General features: G+C 38.0%; 1 protein-coding gene across 4 annotated transcripts in view; it reads right to left on the bottom strand.

Annotated features, from left to right (window-relative positions):
• The window catches only part of LOC115213434 (protein SMG5-like), a 495266-nt gene that overhangs the window by 388648 nt on the left and 80410 nt on the right, over positions 1 to 26208 (bottom strand). For all 4 annotated transcript variants that reach the window (XM_036504028.1, XM_036504027.1, XM_029782410.2 and 1 more), the window contains exons 14-18: positions 23761 to 24252; positions 21579 to 21683; positions 20878 to 20932; positions 19627 to 19756; positions 2739 to 2817 (exon numbers count right to left, since the gene is read on the bottom strand). In XM_036504028.1, the coding sequence (XP_036359921.1) occupies positions 2739 to 2817; positions 19627 to 19756; positions 20878 to 20932; positions 21579 to 21683; positions 23761 to 24252 (861 nt within the window). The remainder of the gene's footprint in view (positions 1 to 2738; positions 2818 to 19626; positions 19757 to 20877; positions 20933 to 21578; positions 21684 to 23760; positions 24253 to 26208) is intronic.

The raw sequence follows: 26208 nt of genomic DNA, 5'->3' as shown, positions 1-26208 counted from the left end.
AGTCATCAAGCAATGGTAGGAAGACAAACACAGACACACTACCATATACATATATATATATATATAGGGAGAGTTTACGAAAAAAACAAAAGACGAAGACAGGTGATGTACAAAACAAACAGATGTATTAGTATAACACTCAGGAATAGAAAAGTCTTTTACGTTTCGAGCCTATGCTCTTCTACAGAAAGGGACACAGAAAAAACAAGGAGAGAAAAAAATGTGTGTAGTGGCTAACAATCTATCATGACGACAGGCTTCTTTCACAACACCATTATCATTTAATGTCCAATTCTCCATGCTAGCATGAGTCAAGTGTAGTTAATTGAAGCAAATATTTTTAGAGCCGGATGCTCTTCTTGTTGCCAAACCTTACCTGTTTCCAAGCAAGGTGATATTCCTCCCATGGTCAAACATGGTTTACAAGGAAGACTGGCAACGAACAACATCACTTGTATGATGGCAACAATCATTTGCAACCATCATGTGATGTCAAAACAAGGAGACACATACACACATCTGTATGTGCAGTTTAACTGAACCCAAAGCTAAATGGTTAGGGAAGAAACTTTTTCACCACACAGCTGGCTTGCAGCTATATATACATATATATATAATCATCATTTAACATCCATGTCCAATGCTGGCATGGTTTGACTCCTTTTTTAAATGTCAGATCAAGGCTTCATAACTTAGTTTTTTCTTTATTGCCCACAAGGGGCTTAACATAGAGGGGACAAACAAGGACAGACAAAGGGATTAAGTCAATTACATCAATCCCAGTGCATAACTGGTACTTAATTTATCGACTCCGAAAGGATGACAGGCAAAGTCGACCTCGGCAGAATTTGAACTCAGAACGTAAAGACAGATGAAATACCGCTAAGCATTTCACCCGGTGTCCTAACGTTTCTGCCAGCTCACCGCCTTAACTTCTTATTAAACAAATGCCACAGATAATTTGTTAATAATGATCAAGCGTTAGTGCTGTACATTATCTCACTACCTCTGTCAAATCAACATGGACTGTACAGGTGCACTGATGTGTCATACTTCAGATGACGAAGTGGTTGCAGAGCAATGCAAAATGAAGAGTTTCTCTCAAGAACACAATGCACTGCCCAGTCTGAAAATTAAAACCACAATTTAGCAATTGTGAGTGCAGCACCTAACCACTGGGCCATGTGCTTTAGGAAGAACAATATGTCATCAGTAATGTTGTGTGTGTGTGTGTGTGTGTGTGTGTACACAGGTGCCATGATTGATTGCTAAATCCACAAGTTTTTTTTTTTCTCTCTCTGTTTATTTCCTCGTGTTCTTTTCTGTTGAAGAGTGTAGGCTCAAAACGTAAAAGACTTTCTCACTTTCCCAAGCATCAAACTAATACATCTGTCTTTGTCTTTTGTTTTTCTGTAAATTCCAACTATATATATATATATATATCAGACGTTGTTACACATCGCTAGTCACAATCCGCTTTTGCATTGTTTTAGCTTAATTTCCATTATGTCCTTTAAGTTGTATGAAAATTTCATGCATTTATTTGTAAAGTTAAAGAAGTTATTAAAAATTGAAACCCATCAGTGACTTTTGGGACACACTGTGTGTATGTATGTATGTGTGTGTGTATGTATATATTATATATATATATATATATATATACATATATATAATATATATATACATATATATATATATATTAATATATATATATATATATATATATATATATATATATATAATATATATATATATATACATATATATATATATATACACACACATATATATATGTGTGTTATGCAGGACACTGACTGGGAGAACAATGCCTGTCATCGCCACAGATGGAGGAAGCAGGTTAAGGAGGGGATCAACCCTTTTGAGAGAGCACGTATCCAGCATGAAGAACTTAAGCGAGTTGCGCAAAAGCGCACGGCTCGTATAGTGAATGGGGAAAGCTTGGTCTGCAATGTTTGCAGTCGTGTATGCTTGTCAAGAGCAGGGCTCATTAGCCACCAACAGAGCCGCAAATGCAAAATATAAGTTAGTCCTAGAGCGCATAATGTTCCTGAAGGTCAGCAATGGTCTTCCTCGGTCACGAGTGGACAGCCATCATCATATATATATATATATAGCTGAAATTCTTCATAAGCTTTACTGATATTATAGGGCTCTTCTAAAATTTTAGAAATTATTTTTATTCTTGAACAACTGAGAATCATCTAAAGATATATTTTAGCAATAGATTGATTACCACTTATATTTCAGTCCTTTCTTCCTAACAAAGGTCGGAAAGAAGTTAGCAAGAAGATGATCAAACAATTAAAACGTAAGCAATAAAACATTGTCATCACCAAAGACCACATACTTCACCAGTTTTACATCCATTTTCTACACCAGGATAAGTTGATTAGTAGCCGGGCTGATCATTGTTATATTAGTTATATCTTCCAACATCAAAATATCATACAAGATAAAAATATAAATTAAACCAGACTCTTAAAAGAGGTTTCAAGTAGAACAGTCAAACTTACATGACACTCTGGGGGGAGGGGGGAACTAAAGCATTGAAACAGAAGATAACTAAATCTTTGGTAAATTCTGATGTAGGCTTCAAATGCCCACCCACCCACCACTTCTATCCTCCCACCCTCTCACTCTTCTGTTGTTCTTCTCACACACCACCCTGTTGTTCTTCTTCAATTACAGGAATCTGTCCAACAAAAATATTAGCTTACCTCTGTCAACAGGCAAATCGGTTTCAAGTGGCAGGAAATTCAGCAACACTGACAGCCGGCACCATAAAGACTGTGAACTCTATAACAATTGAAAAGATAGAAATCATCAAAAAAAAAGAAATAAAGTAAAAAAGAAATAAAAGAAGCACAGAATCTTTCACAGATACAAAAACTACAAAAGATAGAAATAGTAAGTTGATGCTGCAATATATAAAATGACCATTAAAAAAAAAGGTGGGGAGGTATAAAATAAAGATTATAAAAAAAAAAAAAGTAGCCACACAATATTTGCCATTAAGTAGTCATCTCCAAATTAATTCATTCAACAATTCTGTATTTGGTTGTCTCAAGTATTTCTCATGAGTATTTATAGCCATTTCCCGAAATTACACTTTTAAACCTAAATATAGGTCTTGCCTCATTCAGTTCTCAAAGAGAATTCTTGAGGAAATCATTCTATTTTATCTACATCACACCTTCTTGGTCTATTTCTATTCTCATGATGATCTCATACCAGATAATGGCACTTCAGAAAATTGCCACCCAAATCTTTCTTCCAAACTAGTATTAAATGTCGAGTAGCTAGTAATAATTATACCTCACTTAAAACTACATTTATGTTATTTTAATTAAACAGCACACTCGTTACGTTATATTGTTTCAGAGGTTCAAGTTTCATTATATACTGCAAAAAATATAAGAATCCTTGGGTCATTGTAATAAAATAGTCAGGCTAAAAGCCCTCTCTAACCTTCTTGATAGCTTGTTTTTATTATGACCAACAAAAGTATAACTTTGTGGTTAAGAAGTCTATTTCATAACCATGAGGTTTTGAATTCAGTCTTATTGAACAGTACCTTGAGCAAAATATCTTGGGCCAACCAATGTCTTATGAGCGAATTTGGTAGACAGAAACTGTATTCAACCCAGGTTTGGCCATATAGGCACAGTCATAGCTGTATGGTGAAGATGTTTGTTTCCTGACCACATGGTTTCAGGTTCAGTCCCACTTCGTGATATCTAGAGCAAATGTCTTCTACTATAATCCTAGACCAACAAGAGCCTTGGAAGTGAATTTGGAAGGCAGAAACTGAAAGACATCTAGTGTGTGTGTGTGTGTGTATTGTTTGTTCTTTCTCAAGCCATGCCTGACTCATAATGGACCAGTATCCTGGTTTCATTGGTGTATAGGTTCCCTACCTGGATGGGACGCTGGTCCATCACAGGTGAGCTGCTAGATGCAAGAGGAAAGAGCGAGAGAAAGTTGTGGCAAAAGAGTCAGCAGAAGTTCGCCATTACCTTCTACTGGAGCCACATGGAGCTTAGGTGTTTTGCTCATAAATACACACATTGCCAGGTCTGAGATTCGAACCTGCGAGTCCACTGCTCTAACCACTAGGTCATGTGCCTACACACACACATATAAGCAAGGAGATTTTCTCCCCATCACTAAAATAAAATAGGATAGACCAATCAAGTTGTGATAGAAGGAATCCTAGCCACCATTCACTGTGAGTTCACTGAACAATGATGGTGGTCATCTCATCTACCTTTTCATAGAAGCAATGGCCTGAGGAATGTAAAGAGCTAAGTGCACACATACACATAATCATAATAAAATAAGTTTCACAAATTTACTGTTGTATTCTGCTCTTATAATATATATATATATATATATATATATATATGACAACCATCCATCTACCAAATCCACTAACAAAGCTTTAGCCCACCCAGGGCCATAGTAGACAAAACTGTTGCCCATTTGGCTGGGAAGCAAACATCTCAACTACACACAGTTATGTCTGTGCCTGGAAAATCTTAGACAAAAATAGCAAATTAACAATGCTTAAAGGATAGAAACAAAACATGTTTACTTAAAAGATTAATTCCCAAGAACATCACTGAATCAATAGGAATCAATTATGGTGTATCATTTTGTTATAAGAAGCTTATTAGTACAGACCACATGATGCTAATGGATGATGAGTGTTAGATGAAAAAGTAATAGACATTGTTAGTAGAGGCTAATCATAGATCAGTGTTTCTCAACCAGGGTCCACATGACCTTTGAGGATCCATATAAGATTCTGTTGTCCAAAATTATGTGTACTAAATTGGTTACACTTCCACAATGTACAAAATATGGTAACAATTTCTTTTATACAATTCTTATTCAATAATTAATTATAAAATATTTTTTAATATTGAATGGCTATTGGGATCCACCTGAGTAAAATAGAAATCAAAAGGGTTCAAGGACAAAATGTGGTTGAGAACCACTGCCATAGATGAAGAAGACTAAAGATTACTAGTAGTAGTAGTAGTAGTAGTAGTAGTAGTAGTAGTAGTAGTAAAATCAGATCTTAGCATACTGGTCTTCACAGACAAGATGATGAAAGACCAAAACCGTTGACAATGTTCTGTGCAGCAGACCAATTGAAAACATTAGCATAGAATAAAAACAAAGACACTAAAATGATGACAACAATAGTAGAGGGGTGAAGGGAGAGGTGGGGGGAGCATGGGTGGAAGACAAGAAGCATTATTGTATTTTTGTGGAGTGGGTAACATCATTAAGGAGTGATGTATGATATGAAGTGGTTGTTCTTTGGTGTTGTTTCTATGTACATAGTGTGGTGTGTTATGATTTGTTGGGTACAACTGTTAGTTTTAATCTTGTGAAGTAAAAATTTTATTTTGTGTTATTAGTGGGTTTTTTTTATTGCACTGAAGTTGATGTTAAGATAGGTTAAAAGAATACTGTAGTGGTTGAGTGTAGAGATTTAAAAGCCATGTTTTGTGGTGAAAAGAAATACATGAACGTTTCTAAGCACTCGTATAAAAAAAAAAGTGTTTTCTAAAAGTAAATTGATAATGATATTCAAAAACAATGTCCTATAAACAAAGTCTGCAGTAAGTGGTGAGAAATAAATAAATTGATTGAATGAATGAATGTAAAATTAAACAAAATTAAAATTCCAAAACAAATTCCTTTTATAAAAGGACAAAAAAAAATAAATAAATAATATTTGTAATTAGAAGAGAATATTTGTAATTTTTAATTTTTGCTGCTTAAATTTCTGAGATGCCAGCAACACAAATTAAATAAATGATTAACGAAAAACCAGCTACAACCGCTAAGTCTTTGAGAACAATAATAAGTCATTTCCACCACTTAGAATACTTGTAGTGTTTTCTAGTTTTCAAGTGGCCTTGCAAATTATATTACACAAATATCTTCAGATCTCCTCAGTTTGTTGAGTACCAAAAATCTGGCTAATGTCTAGGAACATTAACCCAGTTTCATGAGATGCAGAGAATAAAAAATACTAATAAATGAAGGAATAAATAAAGAGAAACATGAATGCAAAAATAATGTTTAAGTCTGCTTCACAAATTTGGAGATCAGCAATGCTAATGAAAGTGATTTATAGCTTACAATATAATATCCTTAATACATCTTGTTAATAAAATTACTCTTTTTTCTTCTTATTTTTTTTTACTCCAATTAGAAATTAATTAACTGTATTTGTGAAATAATGCTTTAAGTATTTCTTAAATAATGCATCACTATTAAGTAACTTCAAGTAGTTACTTGATAGGGATGACAATGATGAAGATGATGATAGGGATCATTATTATTATTATTATTATTATTATTATTATTATTAATGATGAATTATAATTTTCATCTTTTCTCATTGTACAATGCTTATTTTGAAAGTTTTTTTTGTTTTTCAAAGTGAGCCCAAATGACTTAAGTCTAGCATATTATTGAAGTTAAAATAATAAAAACTGCCTCAGTTACAACTGTTAATAGTGTGGTATCAAAGTAAAGTAAACTTTGTCCAATTCACTAATTTTGTTTTTGTACCAATGTCAGAGAGATGTGATGACTGGACACTCATGTTTCTTTAACACTGTTAATGATGTAAGATATTTGATAACATAAAAGACGTCCAATCATATTAGACACCCCCTAAAACTTCAACAATGCAGATTTAAGATAGAAAGTTTTTAGCACATTGAAAGCATGTAATATCAGGACAAATTTAGTTTATGGGAGGAACAACTTCACATACAGGACCTGGGGAGATTTTTTTAAAGATATTTCAGTGCATATTCAGGGAAAAAAAAAAATTATAATGCATTAAAGCATATAATATTGGTTTCAAATTTTGGCACAAAGCTAGCAAATTTGGGGAGGGGTAAGTCAATTAAATCAACCCCAGTACTCAACTGGTACTTATTTTATTGACCCCGCAAAAGCATGAAATGCAAAGTCAACCTAGATGAAATTTGAACTCAAGATGTAAAGCCAGATGATATGATGCTAAATATTTTTCCCGGTGTGCTAGCAATTCTGCCAGCTCACCACCTTATGGAGGCATATAAATATTGGGACGACTTTTACATACAGGATCAACTTCGCGTATAGGATGTTTTAAGGCTTCTTTTTTTCTTTTTTTTTGGAGGGAAAAATAGTGTATCTTATATGCCATCTAATACAGTAATTGAAAACAAATTCAGCTGAGAAAATTATAAACTAGACTGATGGACTCGATTAGCCAAGAAATTATTTCAGCACCGGCATTCACAAAGGGAGATTCTAACAATACATTGACAGAGAGGTTTCCAATTTAAACCTGAAAAACATACAGTGCTTTTAAACATTTCCCAAGCCACTTGAGTTTATATTTTAACCTTTTAACTATATAGTTTAATGTTCTTTAAGATAAATGGAAGTGGTTACAGGAAAATTGTAACGAAACTAAGAATAAAGCCAAAGAACTGTGTTATCAGATATATTTCCACAGACATACAAACATACATAAAAAAAGAAGTTATCTGCATCTATTTATCATCAGTTCTTATGTAAGAGAATTCCAATTCAATACTGAAAGTGATCGAGTTAAGTAGATAAAGTATTAGAGCATCATCAGCGAAGATCTATAGTTGAAATCTACCGCAGGCATTTTATAGAATCTCTGGACACAACTCTCATGTCTACATCTCTTTGTTCACCTAGCTACCTAGCTATTGGCAATAGTTATCAAAACATTCAAGAAATATTAGCTGCAATAGGCAAACAACCTCACAGGTACGGCTGCTTGGATAAGGCAGTTGCTTCACAACCACAGGGGTTCCAGTTTGAATACATTGTGTGATACCTCGAGCAAGAATTTTCAACTGTAGACTTGCATTGGCCAATGCCTTCAAAGAGGAATTTAATAGATAGATACAGAGTAGATATACATCATTTGCGTGTGTGTGTATGTGTGTATTTTTCCATATCTAAATTTATCTGAATAATCAATAAGTTTGAAACTTCATTTCAAATACATAACTTAGTAATTTGGTAAGTAGACAATGATTAAAAAAGAGTGGGGATCTGTTATGATTAACTAGAACACTGAAACAAAAGCCCTTACATGATCACAGTCCAATGGCTAAAACCTCTAAAAGTAGCATTTTATAGTCTTTGAACAAAACAGTTCTACATTTTTTGCTGATTTGGCAACTAGCAATTGTTACCAAATCATCATCATCGTTTATTGTCCGTTTTCCACGCTAGTACGGGTTGCACAGTTCGACCGGGGTCTGGGAAGCCAGGGGCTGCACCAGGCCCCAGTCTGATCTGGCAGTGTTTCTACAGCTGGATGCCCTTCCTAACACCAACCACTCCGCGAGTGTAGTGGGTGCTTTTTACGTGCCACCTGCACAGGTGCCAGGGGAGTCCAGCATTGGCCACGATCGGTTGGTGCTTTTAATGTGTCACCGGCACGGAAGCCAGCCAAGGCGGCGCTGGCATCGGCACGTTCGGATGGTGCTTTATATGTGCCACCGGCACAGAAGCCAGTCGAGACGGCGCTGGCAACGGCCACATTCGGATGGTTCTTTTGGCATCGGCCACGTTCGGATGGTGCTCTTTATGTGCCACCAGCACAGATATCACAACTACTATTTCCATTGATATTTATTTCGATATTCATGTACTTGACTCAACAGGTCTCCTCAAGCACAGCGGGATGTTCTGGAATCCAAGGTACTTTAAATGGGTAAGGGCTATGCAGAACTGAGGCAGGGGCTATGCGGAACTGGTGCAGAAAGCAGCCCGGGTCTTTGCAGTCACAGCATATCTCCAGAGATCTCGGTCCTTCGCCATTGCCTCAGTGAGGCCCAACACTCTGAGGTCATGCTTGACTACCTCATCCCATGTCTTCCTGGGTCTACCTCTCCCCCTGATACCTTCAACTGTTTGGGAGTGGCACTTCTTCACACATCTCTCTTCATCCATCCGCAGTACATGACCATATCATCGCAAGCGTCGCTCTTGCACACCGCATCTGATGCTTCTTATGTCCAGCATTTCTCTCAGGGTGCTTACCCTCTGTCGTGCGCACACACTGACATTACACATCCAGCGGATCATGCTAGCTTCATTCCTTTCAAGTCTACGCATGTCCTCTGCAGTCACAGCCCATGTTTCACTACCGTGAAGCATGGCGGTTCACACACATGCGTCATACAATCTACCTTTCACTTTGAGAGAGAGAGACCCTTTGTTGCCAGTAGGGGTTAGGAGCTTTCTGAACTTTGCCCAGGCTATTCGTATTCTAGTGGTGACACTCTCTGAGCATCCACCTCCACTACTAACTTGGTCACCCAGGTAGCGGAAACTATCAACTACTTCTAGTTTCACCCCCTGGAGTGTGATGGAATCTGTTTTCTGAGTATCTGTGGTGTCTATTGTCCCTGTGCATCTGCTGCACATGAAAGCTATCTTATCAGTTAATTTCCCTTTGATGTTGCTGCACCTCTTATGCATCCATAGCTTACACTGGGTGCATCTTATGGAGTTTCTACCTACACCTTTCCTACAGATCGAGCAGGGCCACCTGCCTGAGGGGGTGTGTGCTGAGTTCGCCTTTCTGCTTACTATAACTTTGGTCTTTGCCTCATTTACTCTAAGGCCCTTTGATTCTAACCCTTGCTTCGACACCCGAAATGTCTTTTCTAGTTCCGGTAGTGATTCTGCTATGAGAGCCAGGTCATGAACATAGAGGAGCTCCCAGGGGCAACCTGTTTTGAATTCCTCTGTTATTGCCTGGAGGACTATGATGAATAAAAGGGGACTGAGGGCTGAGCCTTGGTGTACACCTACTTCTACCCGGAAATCTTCACTATATTCGTTGCCAATCCTAACCTTGCTGACAGCCTCTCTGTATAGGGCCTGTACAGCCCTTATTAGCCATTCGTCAATCTCCAGTTTCCGCATCAACCACCAGATAAGGGATCGGGGGACCCTGTCAAAGGCTTTCTCCAAGTCCACAAAAGCTATGTAGAGGGGTTTATCTTTAGCTAGGTACTTCTCCTGCTGTTGTCGGACCAGGAATATAGCATCAGTGGTGCTTCTACCCGGCACAAAACCGAACTGCATCTCATCTAAGCAAATTCTCTCCCTAATGAGATGGGTTATGACCCTCTTTGTGACCTTCATCACCTGATCCAACAGTTTAATACCCCTGTAGTTATTTCTATCTAGAGCATCACCCTTACCCTTGTAGCAGTTGACTATGGTGCTGCTACGCCAGTCATTGGGTATGACTCCATTATGAACTACCTGGTTTACAATGCGGGTGACTAGGCCATAGCCCACATAGCCAGCTGTTTTAAGCATCTCAGCAGTGATTCCTGATGGGCCGGGAGCTTTACCTGGTTTCATACCCTTAATTGCCTTAACTACAAGGGAACTGTCTATTCGGATAGCTGGTCCCTCTACTGGGTCAACATTTGGCAGGCTCTCCTCCTCCCATTCATTCTCCACATTCAGCAGTCTTTCATAATGGCTTCTCCAAGCAAATGTCAGTCATTATTCCTGACTCCCTTAATTTTAGCAATTAGAATTACTGTCATGATGCAGCACCACCATGTTTTTTAATACTCAAAACACATACACAATTTTTTGGAGGTTATGGTTTATTGGAATTTGTATCCTTGTGGTACCAGTGCCGGTGGCACATAAGAAAACCATCCGATCGGGACCGTAGCCAGTACCGCATCGACTGGCCCCATGCTGTGGGCACGTAACAAACACCATCCGATCGTAGCCGTTCGCCAGCCTCGTCTGGCACCTGTGTCGGTGGCACATAAAAAACACCATCCGAGCATGGCCGTCTGCCAGCCTCGTCTGGCACCTGTGTCGGTGGCGTCAAATCGAATCAAATCAAATAGATGAACATCAATGGAATTTGTATCCTTGTGGTACCAGTGCCGGTGGCACATAAGAAAACCATCCGATCGGGACCGTAGCCAGTACCGCATCGACTGGCCCCGTGCTGTGGGCACATAACAAACACCATCCGATCGTAGCCGTTCGCCAGCCTCGTCTGGCACTTGTGTCGGTGGCACATAAAAAACACCATCCGAGCGTGGCCGTCTGCCAGCCTCGTCTGGCACCTGTGTCGGTAGCACATAAAAAACACCATTCGAGCGTGACTGTCTGCCAGCCTCGTCTGGCACCTGTGTTGGTGGCACATAAAATCACCCACTACACTCTCGGAGTGGTTGGCGTTAGGAAGGGCATCCAGCTGTAGAAACACTGCCAGATCTGACTGGCCTGGTGCAGCCTTCGGGCTTGCCAGACCCCAGTTGAACCGTCCAACCCATGCTAGCATGGAAAGCGGACGTTAAACGATGATGATGATAATGATATATATACATAAATAAAAGGTAAAGTGTGAAGACCCACTTTGGTAATAAATGACCATAGGAATGCACCTAGGAAGTTCCCCTGCGAGGCACAAGTCCAGGAAAGGTTATTTATGGAAAACAGCAGTTGCCCATGCATTTCAGCTTCCCCTCTCCAAACCACCGATGTTATCCAAGGGAAAGACAAATGCTGAAGCAGCTTGACACCAGTGATGTCACAACTCATTTTCACAGCTGAGTGAACTGGAGCAACATGAAAATAAAGTGACTTGCTCAAGAACACAACACACAGCCCGGGCCAGGAATTGAACTACCTCATGATTGTGAGCCCAATGTTCAAACCACTAAGCAATGCACCCAAACGCCCACCCACACACACACACACATACTACACTACATAGGCATAGGTGTGGCTAAGAAGCTTGCTTGCCAACCACGTGCTCTCGGTACTTCCAGTGCATGGTACTTAGGGCAAATATCATCAATTATAGCCACTGGTCAACCAAAGGCTTGTGACTGAATTTGGTAACTGGAAAGTGAAAGAACCTCATTCTGTATGTATACACTTGACATCATGTGATATAAGCAGTATTGGTTGTTTCCACTCTTCCTTAAAAAAGCATGTCTGGTCATGGAAAAATATTACCTTGCTTGGAAACAGGTGAGGATTGGCAATAGGAGGGGCATCCAGTCATAGAAAATCTGCCTCATCAAATTCCATCTGATCCATGCAAGCATGGAAAAGTGAATGGATAATGATGGATATCATTGATGTGGAAACTGAATTGTGAACTTTGTTTCTTTCTGTATCCTCCTTGCTATAATTATAATATTTTATAATGTAACAATATCTGGATAATAGAACATTTTGCAAAATTAGCTTCTGTATGATTAAAGTTGGATTTTTTTAATGTTATTGTTGTAAAACAAGGTTATGGAATATTTGTAAAATGCTGTCCAGGGAAAAGGTATGCAAGGCTGAAAATGTTGAGAAGCAATGCTATACAAGCCTGATGCACTTTTACATGTGTATGTGTGCATATGTGAGTGTGTGTCTATACTGCAATAGATGTCAGGAGACAAGATGTCTTGATTCCTCAACTCATACACACTTGCTATTGTTGTGAGACCCTCACTTCCACCCTGATTGAATACCCCTATGCAAAGTGAAAGGTGTTCTAGCCAAGAGCACCCCATTTATATATATCAATACTAAACTGTCCAATATGTCTGGGGTTCCCCACCTCCGTACTCAAAAGACAGGAGTACGTAATTCAAGATATCAGATTGCTATTCTATCAGGACAGGGAACTGCACAGAGCAGAGCTCATCAACAGGCGGGCCACAATCCACATTTGTAATACTGTGGTGTTTTCCATGGGCCTTGAACCTTTTCTAAAAATTTTCGTATTTAATCTATTTCTGGGCCAATCAGAAGTTGAAAGCTTTTAAATAGTCTTTTGTGTCATGATTTGTTTAATAGGGCAATATGTAGGGATAGTTTTATATTTTATCTATTACTTGCTTCAGTCATTGGACTCTGCCCACCCTGGGACACCACCCTGAAGGGTTCAGTCAGTCAAATTGATCCTAGTACATATTTTTTTTCCAGTCTGGTACTTTTTCTAATGGTGTCTTTTGCTAAACTGCTCAGTTAAGAGGACGCAAACAAACCAACACTAGTTATCAGACAGCAAGGGGGAACAAATACAACCACATACAACAGGCTTCCACAGTTTCCAGCTACCAAATTCACTCACATGGTATTGGTAGGCCTGGGGATATAGTTAAAAAAAAAAATTGTCCATGGGACTGAACCCAGTGTGGGACTGAACCCAGAAACATGTAGTTGCAAAGCAATCTTCTTAACCATACAGCCATGCTTATAATACAGATGTGGAGTATGGGGGAAATGTTAAAAAAGAAACAAAAAACATCCATAAGCGGGTTATTACAAAAACAATGGTCGATCCCTAGCATAGAGGTTCTCTTACAAGCTCTTGAAGGCATTCAAACTTAGGGTGCATAGTGTTGTGGCAAAGCAGAGAGATTGGTGTTAGTTAACCAGTTGTCTAGACTCGACTATCTATCTAGATTGTACCGACAAGAGCAAAAGAATTAAGATTCTAGTGTCTGAGCAACCAGACATTTTTACATAATTTATCTTACAGATAGACAGACAGAGATACTGTTTCTACAAACATGAACACACACACACAACTACACATCTACTTGATTGCACTATTCTGGTAAGTAAATTACAGCTTCTTCGTCTTAATTAAATAATTATTTTATTTAATTACTGTTGAATCAAATAAAATAATTTAATTCACCAAACAAATTGTATATACCCACTGACAGTAGTTATAGCACAGTATATATGGTGTTTTTATTAGTCCTTTTCACACTTTCTTAAGCAATGATTTTATCTCAAAGTTTGTGACTACAAGACTGTATTTGTGGAGAATGTTTTTCAGTCCACAATTTCTGTAATACATATATTACTGAAAACATCAATGATGTACACTGTTGGAAAGCAATAATGAAAGTTTTGATTATTTCAAAAACTTTCAAAGTCATACAGAAAAATTTTTCCTTTTGTCCATTCATTCTTCCTTCCCTTTTTTCTTGATTTCTTCTTTTCTCTCATTCATTCTTTCATTCGTTCACCTTTTCTCAGAGTGTGGCTGTGTGGTAAGAAACTTGATTCACAACCATACAGTTCCAGATTTAGTCCCACTACATAGCACCTTGAGAATGTTTTCTGCTACAGCTTCAGGCCTGACCAAAGCCTTGTAAGTGAATTTAATAGATAGAAACTGAAAGAATCCCATTTGTGTGTGTGTGTGTGCATGCATACCCTTGTTTTGACATAGCATGATGGTTGTAAACAAGAATTTCCATCATACAAGCATAGTTTCTTCCTCTCTTTCCTCCATCCACCTACTCCCTACAAATTCCAAAGGCCCTTTAAAATATCACAGCTGCTGGCCTTCCTCATCTAACTAAGAAATAAGACTTTTTTTTATTTCCAGCTTCAGGCACAGTTATTTGGAAGGACAAAGTACAGTTGATTAAATCAACCTCACTACTTATTTTTATCAAAACCAGAATGATGAAAGACAAAATTGATGCTAGTAAAATTTGGTCTCAGAGCAAATAGGAATATAATTCAAATAATAGTAATATTAATATCAACTAAGAATAGATGCAGACATGGCCATGTTGTTAAGAAGCTTGCTTCCCAACTATGTAGTCTCCAGTTCAATCCACAGCATGGCATCTTAATCAAGTATTTTCTATTACAGCCTCAACTGAACAAAGTTTTGTGAGTAGATTTGGCAGACAGAAACTGAAAGATGCCCTTTGTATACATATGTATATGGGTTTGTGTGTACCTTAGTCATGACATCATGTAGTGATTGCAAATGAGAATCATGGTCAGGTTTTTGCTTTCAGACATGCATGAAAAACATGTCTAGTTATGGGGAAATATTACCTTGCAGGGAAACAAGCAAAGGTTAGTGACAGGAAGGGCACCGGGCCATGGAAAACAAATTCTGTATGACCCATACAAGCATTGAAAAGTGGACATTAAATAACAATGATGATGAACAACCACAATACTCATGATAATCTAGCAGGATTAATTATTGCAGCATTAACAATAATTATTTCCAACATTGACTCAAAGCCAAAAATGTTGGCAGAAGATGCTGTTGATTGAATGAACCACAGTATATTACTGATACTGAATTCACAAACACTAGAAGAAAAAAAATGGTAAAATCTTCCCTGATGCAATTTTAGAAGCTGAAAATGTGAGATAACTAAATATTACAAAATACCGATAATTAACAACACCAATATTAATAATAATAATAACAACAAGAACAGCAGATATAATAAATCATTTGGAATATTCACAAAATTGTAATAATGAGTACGATAAAATTAATCCATCATCAGTCATATCATCACTAGCAATTAGTCAAACAGCTCCATACTCTTAATTTCATGCTATGGACAAAGGAAAAGAAAAAGAGAAGCATTTCATTAGAATACAGAACTGATGGACTAATTTACACGCCTCCTACACACATGCACACACACAATTAATACGAATGAATGCATGACTAAACAACAAAGCAGAAAGTAAAAGGTTGATGCACTCATCAGACAGACACCTGCAGCCAAAAGAAGAAAATAGTCAAATAATAATAATAATAATGATAATAATAATAATAATAATAGACAGCTACCAAATATTCTCTGAGTTAATAAAAATCAAATTCGAAAGAGAAGATAATTTTTAATCACGCTTTTTCTCCAGCACCTGACATTCTGTATTAAATTACAGAAAATTAATTAGGTGATGGTGGGATTCCTAACTCAATTATCTTGCAGAATATGACAAAAACAATAATCATGATTGAATGAGTTAGCAGGTGGGGGTGGGTGAGCTGGAAATGTTCAATTCCTATTGGAAAATAACAACGGAGGTCTTTTAATTTCTATGCTTCTTCCTCGCCGCCGCCACTACCACCCCCCAGGCTCATGCAACTGACAAAACGACCCAAGGGAGGTAACTACTATTTTCCCTATAGCCTGAAATAATTTGAACAAAATGAATGGCGAAAGAGGAAAGAAGAAAAAAATTCTTTTTCCTCTCTCTCTCTCTCTCTCTCTCTCTGCAAAGCAACTTCAAAAAAATAAACATAAAGCGAAAACGAAGTAAATACACACAAAAACAAAATAGTCTTGATAGAGATTATTTGTAGCATTTCAGTTTCATCTGAAATCAGTTTATCAATCCAATTAATGAGACGAGGGTAGCTGGTGGGAGATCAGAAAGCAAAAATCATGAAAAGTATTAACTTGTTACTTAAAGACAGACTATTTTTTATACATTTATTCATGCAAGTGCCGAAAAGAGGTATTAAGCTTTCGGCAAACTGCGTCTGTGCTGCAAGTTCAATTCCTGGTCAGAGCATTTCAATTTAATTCAGTTCTGTTATTCTTCGCTCTCATGGTTTCTGATCTTAGTCAAAATAGCCAAGAGAGAAAGGAACACGGTCAGCCTAACTTGACTTTTGCATATATTATGAAGTGACCCACTATGTGGGCATGTAGCTCAATCCGCAAGAAATAACAGCTAACTTACTCTCAAATCACCTTCTGCCATCTTTACAAAAGGAAAATGTAATCTGAGATAAACTATATCTGAAAAGGTGAGATGATCATGGTTAGTATGTCTGATCATAAGTCTACTCAACCTGAACAACTAGGTTCAAGCAACTGTTTCAATATAAAGCTAGGGGCTACAGGACTATTTTCTATATGGCTAACCATAGACACACACAACTGAGACTTACAGAAAGACATTGAACTGTCAAAACCTGAGGCTTTTTTGCCAAACACAGTCATACAAACACAGAAATTACTAGCAAACATGGCTATGTGATTAAGCCGTTTGCTTCCCAAGCACATAGTTCAGGTTCAGTCCTATTGCATGGCACTTTGTGCAAGTGTCATCTGCTATAGCTCCTGGCCATTCAATTTGGAAGATGGAAACTGAAAGAAGCCTGTCATATAAATGTATATATGTATGCATGTATAAATGTATATATGTGTGTGTATGTATGTATATATATATATATATATACATACATACATACACACACACACACACATATATATATATATATATATATATATGTAAGTGCCACACCCTAGCGGTTGAGGGAACCTATTGAAGAGGTAGACCCAGGAAGACTTGGAATGAGGTGGTGAAGCACGACCTTCGAACATTAGGCCTCACTAGTAACCAAGACCTTTGGAAATATGCTGTGCTTGAGAAGACCCGGCAAGCCAAGTGAGACCATAACCCATGGCCTTTCCCAGGGGTGTAACCAGCTCACTTATGCATACCTTTCCTTCATTTGGACACTAAACTCTGCTTGTGAAGACCTATTGAGGCAAGTGAAATCGAAATCAAATTCAATGACTGGCATCTGTCCTAGTGGAGCACTAAGAGCACCATCCGAGCATGATCGTTGCCTGAGCAGCTGATTGGCTTCCATGCAGGTGGCACATAAAAAAGCACCATTCCAGTGTAATCGTTATCAGAGTCACCTTGCTGATGCTTGTGCCGGTGGCACGTGAAAAAACATTCAAGTGAGGTCATTGCCAGTGCTGCTAGACTGGCTCCTGTGCAGGTGGCACATAAAAAACACTATCTGAGTGTGGCCGTTGCCAGTACCACCTGACTGGCCCTCGTGCTGGTGGCACGTAAAAGCACCCACTACACTCTCGGAGTGGTTGGCATTAGGAAGGGCATCTAGCTGTAGAAACTGCCAGATCAGAATGGAGCCTGGTGCAGCCATCTGGTTCGCCTGTCCTCAGACAAATCGTCCAACCCATGCCAGCATGGAAAGCGGACGTTAAACAAACAATGATATATGTGTATATATTTCGCCAGTACCACCTGACTGGCCCCCGTGCCAGTAGCACATAAAAAGCACCCACTACACTCTCGGAATGGTTGGCATTAGGAAGGGCATCAAGCTGTAGAAATCTTGCCAGATCAGATTGGAGCTTGGTGCATCTTCCCACCTTGCCAGTCCTCTGTCAAACCATCCAACCCATGCCAGCATGGAAAGCGGACGTTAAACAATGATGATGATGGTGGTGATGATGATGATGATGATGTATGCCTGGGTATGTAAATGTGTGTGATTGCATGTATGTTTTTGTCTTGACATTGTGTGAATGTTGTAAATAAGTGTTATTCATTTCCAATATTTTGCTGAAACAAGTTCAACCATGAAAAAATATTACTTTGCTTGGAAACAGATGAGGGTTGGTGACAGAAAAGGTATCAGGCTGTAGGAAAACTACCTCAATAAAGTGTCCAACTCAGGTGAATGTGGAAAAGTGGATGATAAAAAGGTGATGAAACACTACCAGTCAAGTGATTTTCTGCTTGTCATTACTGTGTGTGTATGAGGAGGTATCGTGAAAGGCCTGGTTGAAGGCCCAATTTTCCAATGTTCTTTTACAGGGCTTAGAAAAAAATTAAGGACTGCTACAATAAGTGTGTGAATCTGAGAGGAAAATATGTTAAATAAAATCTTAATTAACTGATCCTCCTGTATTTTCTTTTACCCAAAACCAGGAACTTTTCAGCACCTCCTCGTGTGTGTGTGTGTTAATTTCACTCACAAAGCTATGATAGTAGATATCTGTAAAAGATGTGATGCACCAGCTCTAAGCACTAATCTCGTACTGTCCTCAAGAAACAGACATATCTATAATAATAAATGCCAAAATGAATTTCTGTGTGTCAGTGTGTCACACTTTAACCCCATCTCTCACTATTCAGTGACACTTCTTCTACTCTTGCGGGGGGTGAGAGTAATAGTAGGCATAGAGACGGTGAGGGCAGTAGTAGATTGGCAGTTGAGATGGTAATGGAGTAATAGTAATAGTGAGTAGTAGTTGTGATAGAGGCGAGGCGACGGGGGTGGTAGTAGTAGCTAAGGTGGTCAAGCATGACGGTGATAGTGAGGGATGTGAAAGAGTGGTAATGGTGATGGAAGGAAAGGCAGCGCAGTCAAAGGTGTGGATGGTGGTGGCGTCAAAAGATTGAATGGTGTGTATATGGCAATTGTGGTGATAGTGATGATTGAAAACAAACAACAGAAAAAGAGAGAGAGAGAGAGAGAGAGAAAGAAAGAAAGAGAGAAAAATTGTACTAACCCCCAAATGGGAAGACAAAAAGTGGTGTTTATCATGAAGCTTTGCAATAAGTTCCAAGTCAACAAATTATATCATTGTTTTGATTATAATATATAATTGTTTATAATTAGATATAATATATAATTGTTCATTGCTTGAAAAATATTGGTCAAGCTTAATAATTTAATATGTACTCAATGCATGAAGTGTCATTATTGGGCCAAAGGCCCAATGCAGAGCCCTCCACAGGAGCTAGCTTAAAAGACACCCTATTGGGCAGCTTTTAAGTTAGTATATAGAAATATATATATATATATATATTTGATATTTTTGCTATGCTAGCATGAATAATATAGTATTATTCACAGGGTTTCGCTAAGCACAATGAGGTTTTGATGGAATAATCAGAAAAGAAAATATATCAACCACCTACCTGTGCACAGGTTGTGATCACGCTGGCATGACACTTCATCCAATCACACAACACTTTAACAACATGGAGCAAGCCTTCGTTTTGAATTACTTCAATGACATGTTGTAAATGCAGACGGTCATTTTCATTCCTGAATAAAACAAAATATATAATTCAGTTTATATTTGTGTGTGTGTGTGTGCATGCATACACACACACACCATGTTTATTCATGTGTAGGTCACACTATATTTGATTTTGATTGATAAAACTTGGGTGAGACTTATACATGAGTGCATCTTGTAGACAAGTAAATACATATATAATATCAAAATACAGAAAGAGATGAAAAGAGACCAAAAAGGGATACAGTGTGTGTGTGTGTGTGTGTGTAGTAAATGGTTCTTTATTATTCTTGAAGTAAATAAATGGAAAATTAGCAAAACAGGAACCTCCTTGTTTTAAAGTACCACATATGATTTTTTATGTTATGGTAGTGTTTAATGAACTCTTCCTCATCACCATAGTCATTTTACATCCATTTTTCCATGCTTGCATGGGACAGATGAGTCTTCTCCAACAGAATGTCTCTCCACTTATCATTCACTATCTTATGATGTTCAGCATCCATAGGTCAGTTTGTACCACTTCTATCAATGCTTCCACAAGTTCCTTCCACTCTAAAGTTCCTTCCTTTCTAAACACTTCTATATTTAAGTGTCACCCTCCATATATATCACATGTCTGTACCAGTGCAATCTTGCCCCCTTACACACTACATCTGCCTCCTCTTATACCTAGCTTCTCTTTCAGTTCATTTGTGCTCTGTCATTCATGCACACAAATATGATACACCCAGGGAAGCTTCTAATCACCACTCATCCTATGTAGTCAATGCCCATGTTTCACTACCATACAGCAACAACTTCAAGCACAAGTAACAGGTAATCTACTTTCATTAAAACAAAGAGAAAATCCTGTTGTTATTCTGGCTACAATGCCTTTGGAAAAGACACTTCTATTCCAAATTTGGCCACCTAGATAAAAGAATACTTTATGTTGCTCGATGTTGATTGTTTCCAATCTTCTATGAAAAAAAAATTGGGGCCATGGGAAATATTACCTTGCTTGCAAACAGCTGAGCATTGGCAACAGGAAGGGCATCTGGCCATGGAAATTTGCCTCAACAAATTTCATCTGACCCATGCAAGCACAGAAAAGTGGATGTTAAATGATGATGAATATGAAATACTGATGAAATAATATCTTTACCTATCTAACTGGGTATCTCCTTCAGCATCTGTTTCACTCAGAGCGCTAGACAATTCTGAAAAAAAAAGCAATAATTACATGAGAAACAATCGCTCAAAGAAAAGAATGATAAAAAAGAAACAGAGTTTACAATTCTGAGAAATGTTAATAAAGTGATTAATCTGAGTCACAATGATGAGCATTGTACCGAAGATGTAAGCTCCCTGTGAGCTAAATCAATATCAATGATTTGATTTTGATTCCTGCCTTATGTCCCATTCGCTTCATGGATTGCAAGAATCTTAATTTCTCAAGCACTTATTGAAATTCAATAATATCAATCAACTATAGATGGATAATTTTGCTCTCAAAGATGTGTGAATTAGTTCGGAAGATGCACATGGCAAAGATATATTCAAATGAGGTTAGATCTAAAGACATTGGATTACCAAAGTCAAATGGACAAAGGACTGAGAAAAATGGGAAGACGCCACACTGCAAAACTGTGCAGATTCTCTATTAACTGATAACTATTTTACCAGCTTATAGGCCTTCTTTATATTTTCTTCATATCCTGTTCTCTGATCTGCACCCTATGAGGTAAGCAGCCTTTCAATACAAAAATTAAATGCAAAGAAATAAAAAGCAAAATAAGTGTTTTCAACAAGTATCATTGAGTTAATTGAAAAAATGGTTATAAATAACTAACTGGAATTTCTTACCGGTATCTGTAGGTCCACGGCTTGTCTCAGTATCAGTTTCTATCACAAAATCATGAAGCTTCTGAGTTATTTCAGCAGAATGCCAATCTTCTACAGAGTTATAACCTAGTAAATTATGAATACAGAAATTATCAAAATGCCAAGAGACATTTTTGGATATGTTTTGCAAAAAAAAAAAAAAATTTCCAGTCAACTGAAAACACCAAATGCAAAATAACTCAGTATTAGATTCAACTAAGTCATTGATAATATTTTCCTATTTACAACTAAATGTTATTATTAGCACTGTGTATTTCAATCCACCTGGGTCACATTCTTGATAATAGTGTCTTGATTACTCTTCAGAGATTCATTTAAAATGCAGTTAAGTCTTAAAATAAGAAATTCTTTTTGATGCCAAAGACAGCATGAGGGCTATTAACTGTCTCAATTAACTATATAACTAAAAATATTTCTTCTAATTATATACAAAAAAATACATGTGGAACAATGGATACTTCTTTGTACTGTTTCATTTCAAAACTTTGCTAGAAGGAACGTAACTAAAACAGCATTGAATTACTTGAGACAAAACAAAAACATAAATAAGGGTAGTTGAGAGGATTACAAATTCCAAAACCAATTCTATGCTAGTAATAACCACACCTCTAATGAGTCTCATGGGCTATGGTAACGCTTTTAGAATTAAAGGACATAACTTCTTTACATTTCCCATAAGACACATACATAAGAGCACAAATATTTAGAAAACTTTGAGAGCAATCATGGAACAAAGTTTTACTTTCAAAAAGTGTTTTAATGATAAATAATTCTCTTTTGTTAATCACATGAATTTAAGTTACATAATTCACACAATATTTTCTTGTCTAATGACATAAAAATTGCTGCTACATTTAAGTACCAGAAGTCACCAGATCATTATCATCATCATTTAATGTCTATTTCCCATGCTGGTATGTGTTGGACAATTTGATAGGATCTGAAAAGCCAGAGGAGTACATCAAACTCTGATGTCAGCTTTAGCATGGTTTCTATGACTGGATGCCCTTTCTAATGCCAATCATTTTAGAGTCTTTCTGGGAGCTTTTTACATAGTCCTAACACTAGTAAGGTCACCAAGTAACTCACAAGATCTCTCAATTGCATGGAGAGTAGTATTGAGGAAGGTGGCTTTATACCAGGTGATGAGAGATTAAAGCATGATAAGAGAACAGGAACAGGGTGAGATACACAGTTACCCCAGTTGGAAAAGATAAAGGATGGTAGTGAAGATGTATCAGCACCCTCTATCTTTCCCAACTGGATAACCAAATATCTCTCATACACATCTCATAAAACAACAGATTTGCAGATTGCTCAGACCTGCATCTCACCAATGTTGTTTTTATGGAAGACCAGTAGTTGCCCATGCCCACAAAGGTTTATTCTCCGTGCTACTGATGTTGTCCAATGGAAAGATGATGATACAAGTGCCAAGATTTTGCACCAATATTATTACAAGTATTACTATCAGAATGCAAACGGCCTAAACAGATGTTACAAGGTGGTCTGTCTGACCATGCATTTGCACATATATGTGCAATCCTGGACAAGATTTTTTTTGAGTAACACATGCTGCTGTCTGTAAATGCAAGTCTTTCCACTCCATATCACTGACATTTACCCAAGAGAAAGGCTGCTGATTTGGTGTCACTGTTATCATAAGCATTGCTGTCAAAATGCAAAGGGTCAGAACAAGTACTGCATATCATCTTGCCCACCTCTCTAAACAATTCTGACAGTCCACCAACCTGGATTGGTACTTTATGATTAACCTCAAAATGATGAAAGGCAAAGTTGACCATAGCAGAATTTGATCTCAGAACACAAAGCCAGAACTGAATACTGCAAGGCTGTCTCTTCAATGCTCTAATGGCTCTTCCAAATGTAACACATCACTAACAAATATTGCAAAGGCCTTTCACTTGCAAGGCTTTGGTTTTGCAAGTTTCTTGCTAATTTTTAGCTTCTTTGTTGATATACATCACACACTCACACACACACTGGTTTCTGCACAATGACTACACGATTACATATGACAGATCAACCTTAAAAAAAAAAGTTACTATAAGAAGAAAGAAAAACTGCTCCAAAAGCAAAGTCAGTCAAGAAAAACAAAAAACAGAAATAATTAAATACATACCAGAAAGCATCATATTCTTCAGTTCATAGTTATTGTCTTTGTACGAAGTGTAATCCACACTGTTATCTGATGTGCCCACTTTGGAGTTTTTGAGATTGAGCTCCAATTTCTGTCCAAGGAATGTTGCAGATGTAGACAAGAGTTCAGTAGAAAAATGGACAAGACTGACATTGGTGGCAGCATCAGTCCAAATATTAGAGTTGCAAGAATTTGAATGCCTAATGTTCCAGCTACCATTAACACCAGAAGCTGCAGCAACAGCTTCAGCTGCAGCTGCAACTGCAGCAATGTTGGAACGAAAATCAATTAGTCCTGCGCCGTTTGTCAAAAGCTGGTTATTTTTGCCAGTTAATGAGAAGTTTGAGGGCAAATCCTGCCCATCGATCAGTGTGTCAGAGAGATCAGAATCTGAATCATGTTCCAAGTAACTGCCAAGGTCATCGTCAGATTCCTCGGTCAACATATCATCCTCTTCAATAATGTCTTCACCACCTGAAATCAAATAAAATACAGATTTTGATTAATTTCAAATGGGAGGCAGGGAACTGATTACAAAAATGGATAACTATGAGACTATATATAAGTGCTAATTTAACATTTTTATGATGGACTTTCCCATGGATTTCATATGAGCATCCTAATGTTCAATCAAAAAACTCATTGGTAGGAAAGAAGGCAGAACCCTGGTACCCACACAGAAATGGCTTTGCTGGATATACAGAAAAGGAGTAAGTATAAGGTCCATACACTGCATCGAATATAAAGTATTGGATGTAGAGCAATCACAGGCAGACTATCAGAGAACATAAGCTTCATATGTGATAGATGCACTGAAACAGTATGTCCCATGAACACACCAGAAATAGAACTCCTTGAATGCCCAGATGGCTCACTAGAGCTACATAGAAGATGTCATCAGTAAGGGAGATAGTTGTTGTGAATGTATAGTAACCAGGTTAAGGACAAGTTCAAAAACATTTAGGGAGCCACTACCACTGCTGGCAACAAAGGTCTTTTCCCACAGAGTGAAAGGCAGATTGTATGATGCTTGTGTCTGACTTGCAATGCTGCATGGTAATGAGATATGAGCCTTGAATGCAAAGGACCTGAGCAGATTGGAAAGAAATGAAACAAGCATGCATTATTGGATATGTAAATATGCCTTAACATAGCATAAATGTGCTGAGAGACAGATGGGCATAAGAGGAATCAGATGCAATGTGCAAGAAGACTGCACTGGTGCAGACACATAATGAGTGTGGATGAAGACAGCTGTACAAAGTACTGATCACTAAATGTGGCTGGGGCCTGTAAAGAAAGAAGACTCAAGAAGACATGGGATGAAGTGGTGAAGGCTGACCTCAAGGTCCTGAGCCACACCCACAGTAAGGAGAACAGCGGCCTTCCTATCCCCTCTCCTTGGACCACCAAATAATCACTCCTCATGCACTATATCTCTATCTTTCTACTCTGCTCCTGTCAACGATATCTTCACTATAACTTTGCTGCTAGCATCCCTCTAGCCTCCACAACTCAAGCACCACATCCGTTCATCCCTTCCCAATATTTACAGAACGCTGTCCACCTACCTTCCTCTCACCCACTTCCCCTATCTCTACCCCCATACACTCTTGTAAACCCCTACCCACTACTACTCTTCCTACCTGAGATCCCACTTGGGCACCTCATCACCACTGTCTATTTCTTTCAATTCATTCTTACTTTCTCTCCTAAATGTGAGTAGACATGTAACTTCTCTACAAGAACTTGTTCTACCCCAACCTCACATACTTTAATTCCCATCTAACACAAGGATGCTTCACCAAACACCTTGGATATGTAGACTTGTGAGGTACATGGTGACCTCAATACTGCTGGTGACATGAAAAAAGCACCAAGTACACACTGTAAAGTGGTTGGCATTAGGAAGGGCATCCAGCCATAGAAACCTTGCCAAAGCAGACACTGGAGTACAATGCAGATTCTTGCTAAACCATCCAACCTAAGCCAACATGGAGCATGGATGATAAATAACACACACACACAGGTGCATGTATGCACGCACGCACACACACAGGTGCATGTATGCACGCACACACACAGGTGCATGTATGCACGCACACACACAGGTGCATGTATGCACACACACACACACACAGGTGTATGTACACTCATACATGCAGGTGTGTAGTATATGTATATAAGTGTGTGTATGTATATTTATATATACACACATGCACACACACACAGGTGCATGTATGCACACACACAGGTGTATGTACACTCATACAGAGGTACATGTATACTCACACACACACACACACATATATATATATACATACACACACATACATACACAAACACAATTCTTTTATATATTTCTATCAATTCATCTTTCTCTATTAAAACATTTTTGGCTCATAATGAGAGCAACAGCTTCCTGGTTCT

Source organism: Octopus sinensis, linkage group LG6 (assembly GCF_006345805.1).
Source record: "Octopus sinensis linkage group LG6, ASM634580v1, whole genome shotgun sequence".
Classification (NCBI taxonomy): Eukaryota; Metazoa; Mollusca; class Cephalopoda; order Octopoda; family Octopodidae; genus Octopus; species Octopus sinensis.
This window is presented reverse-complemented; position numbering and strand designations above follow the sequence as displayed.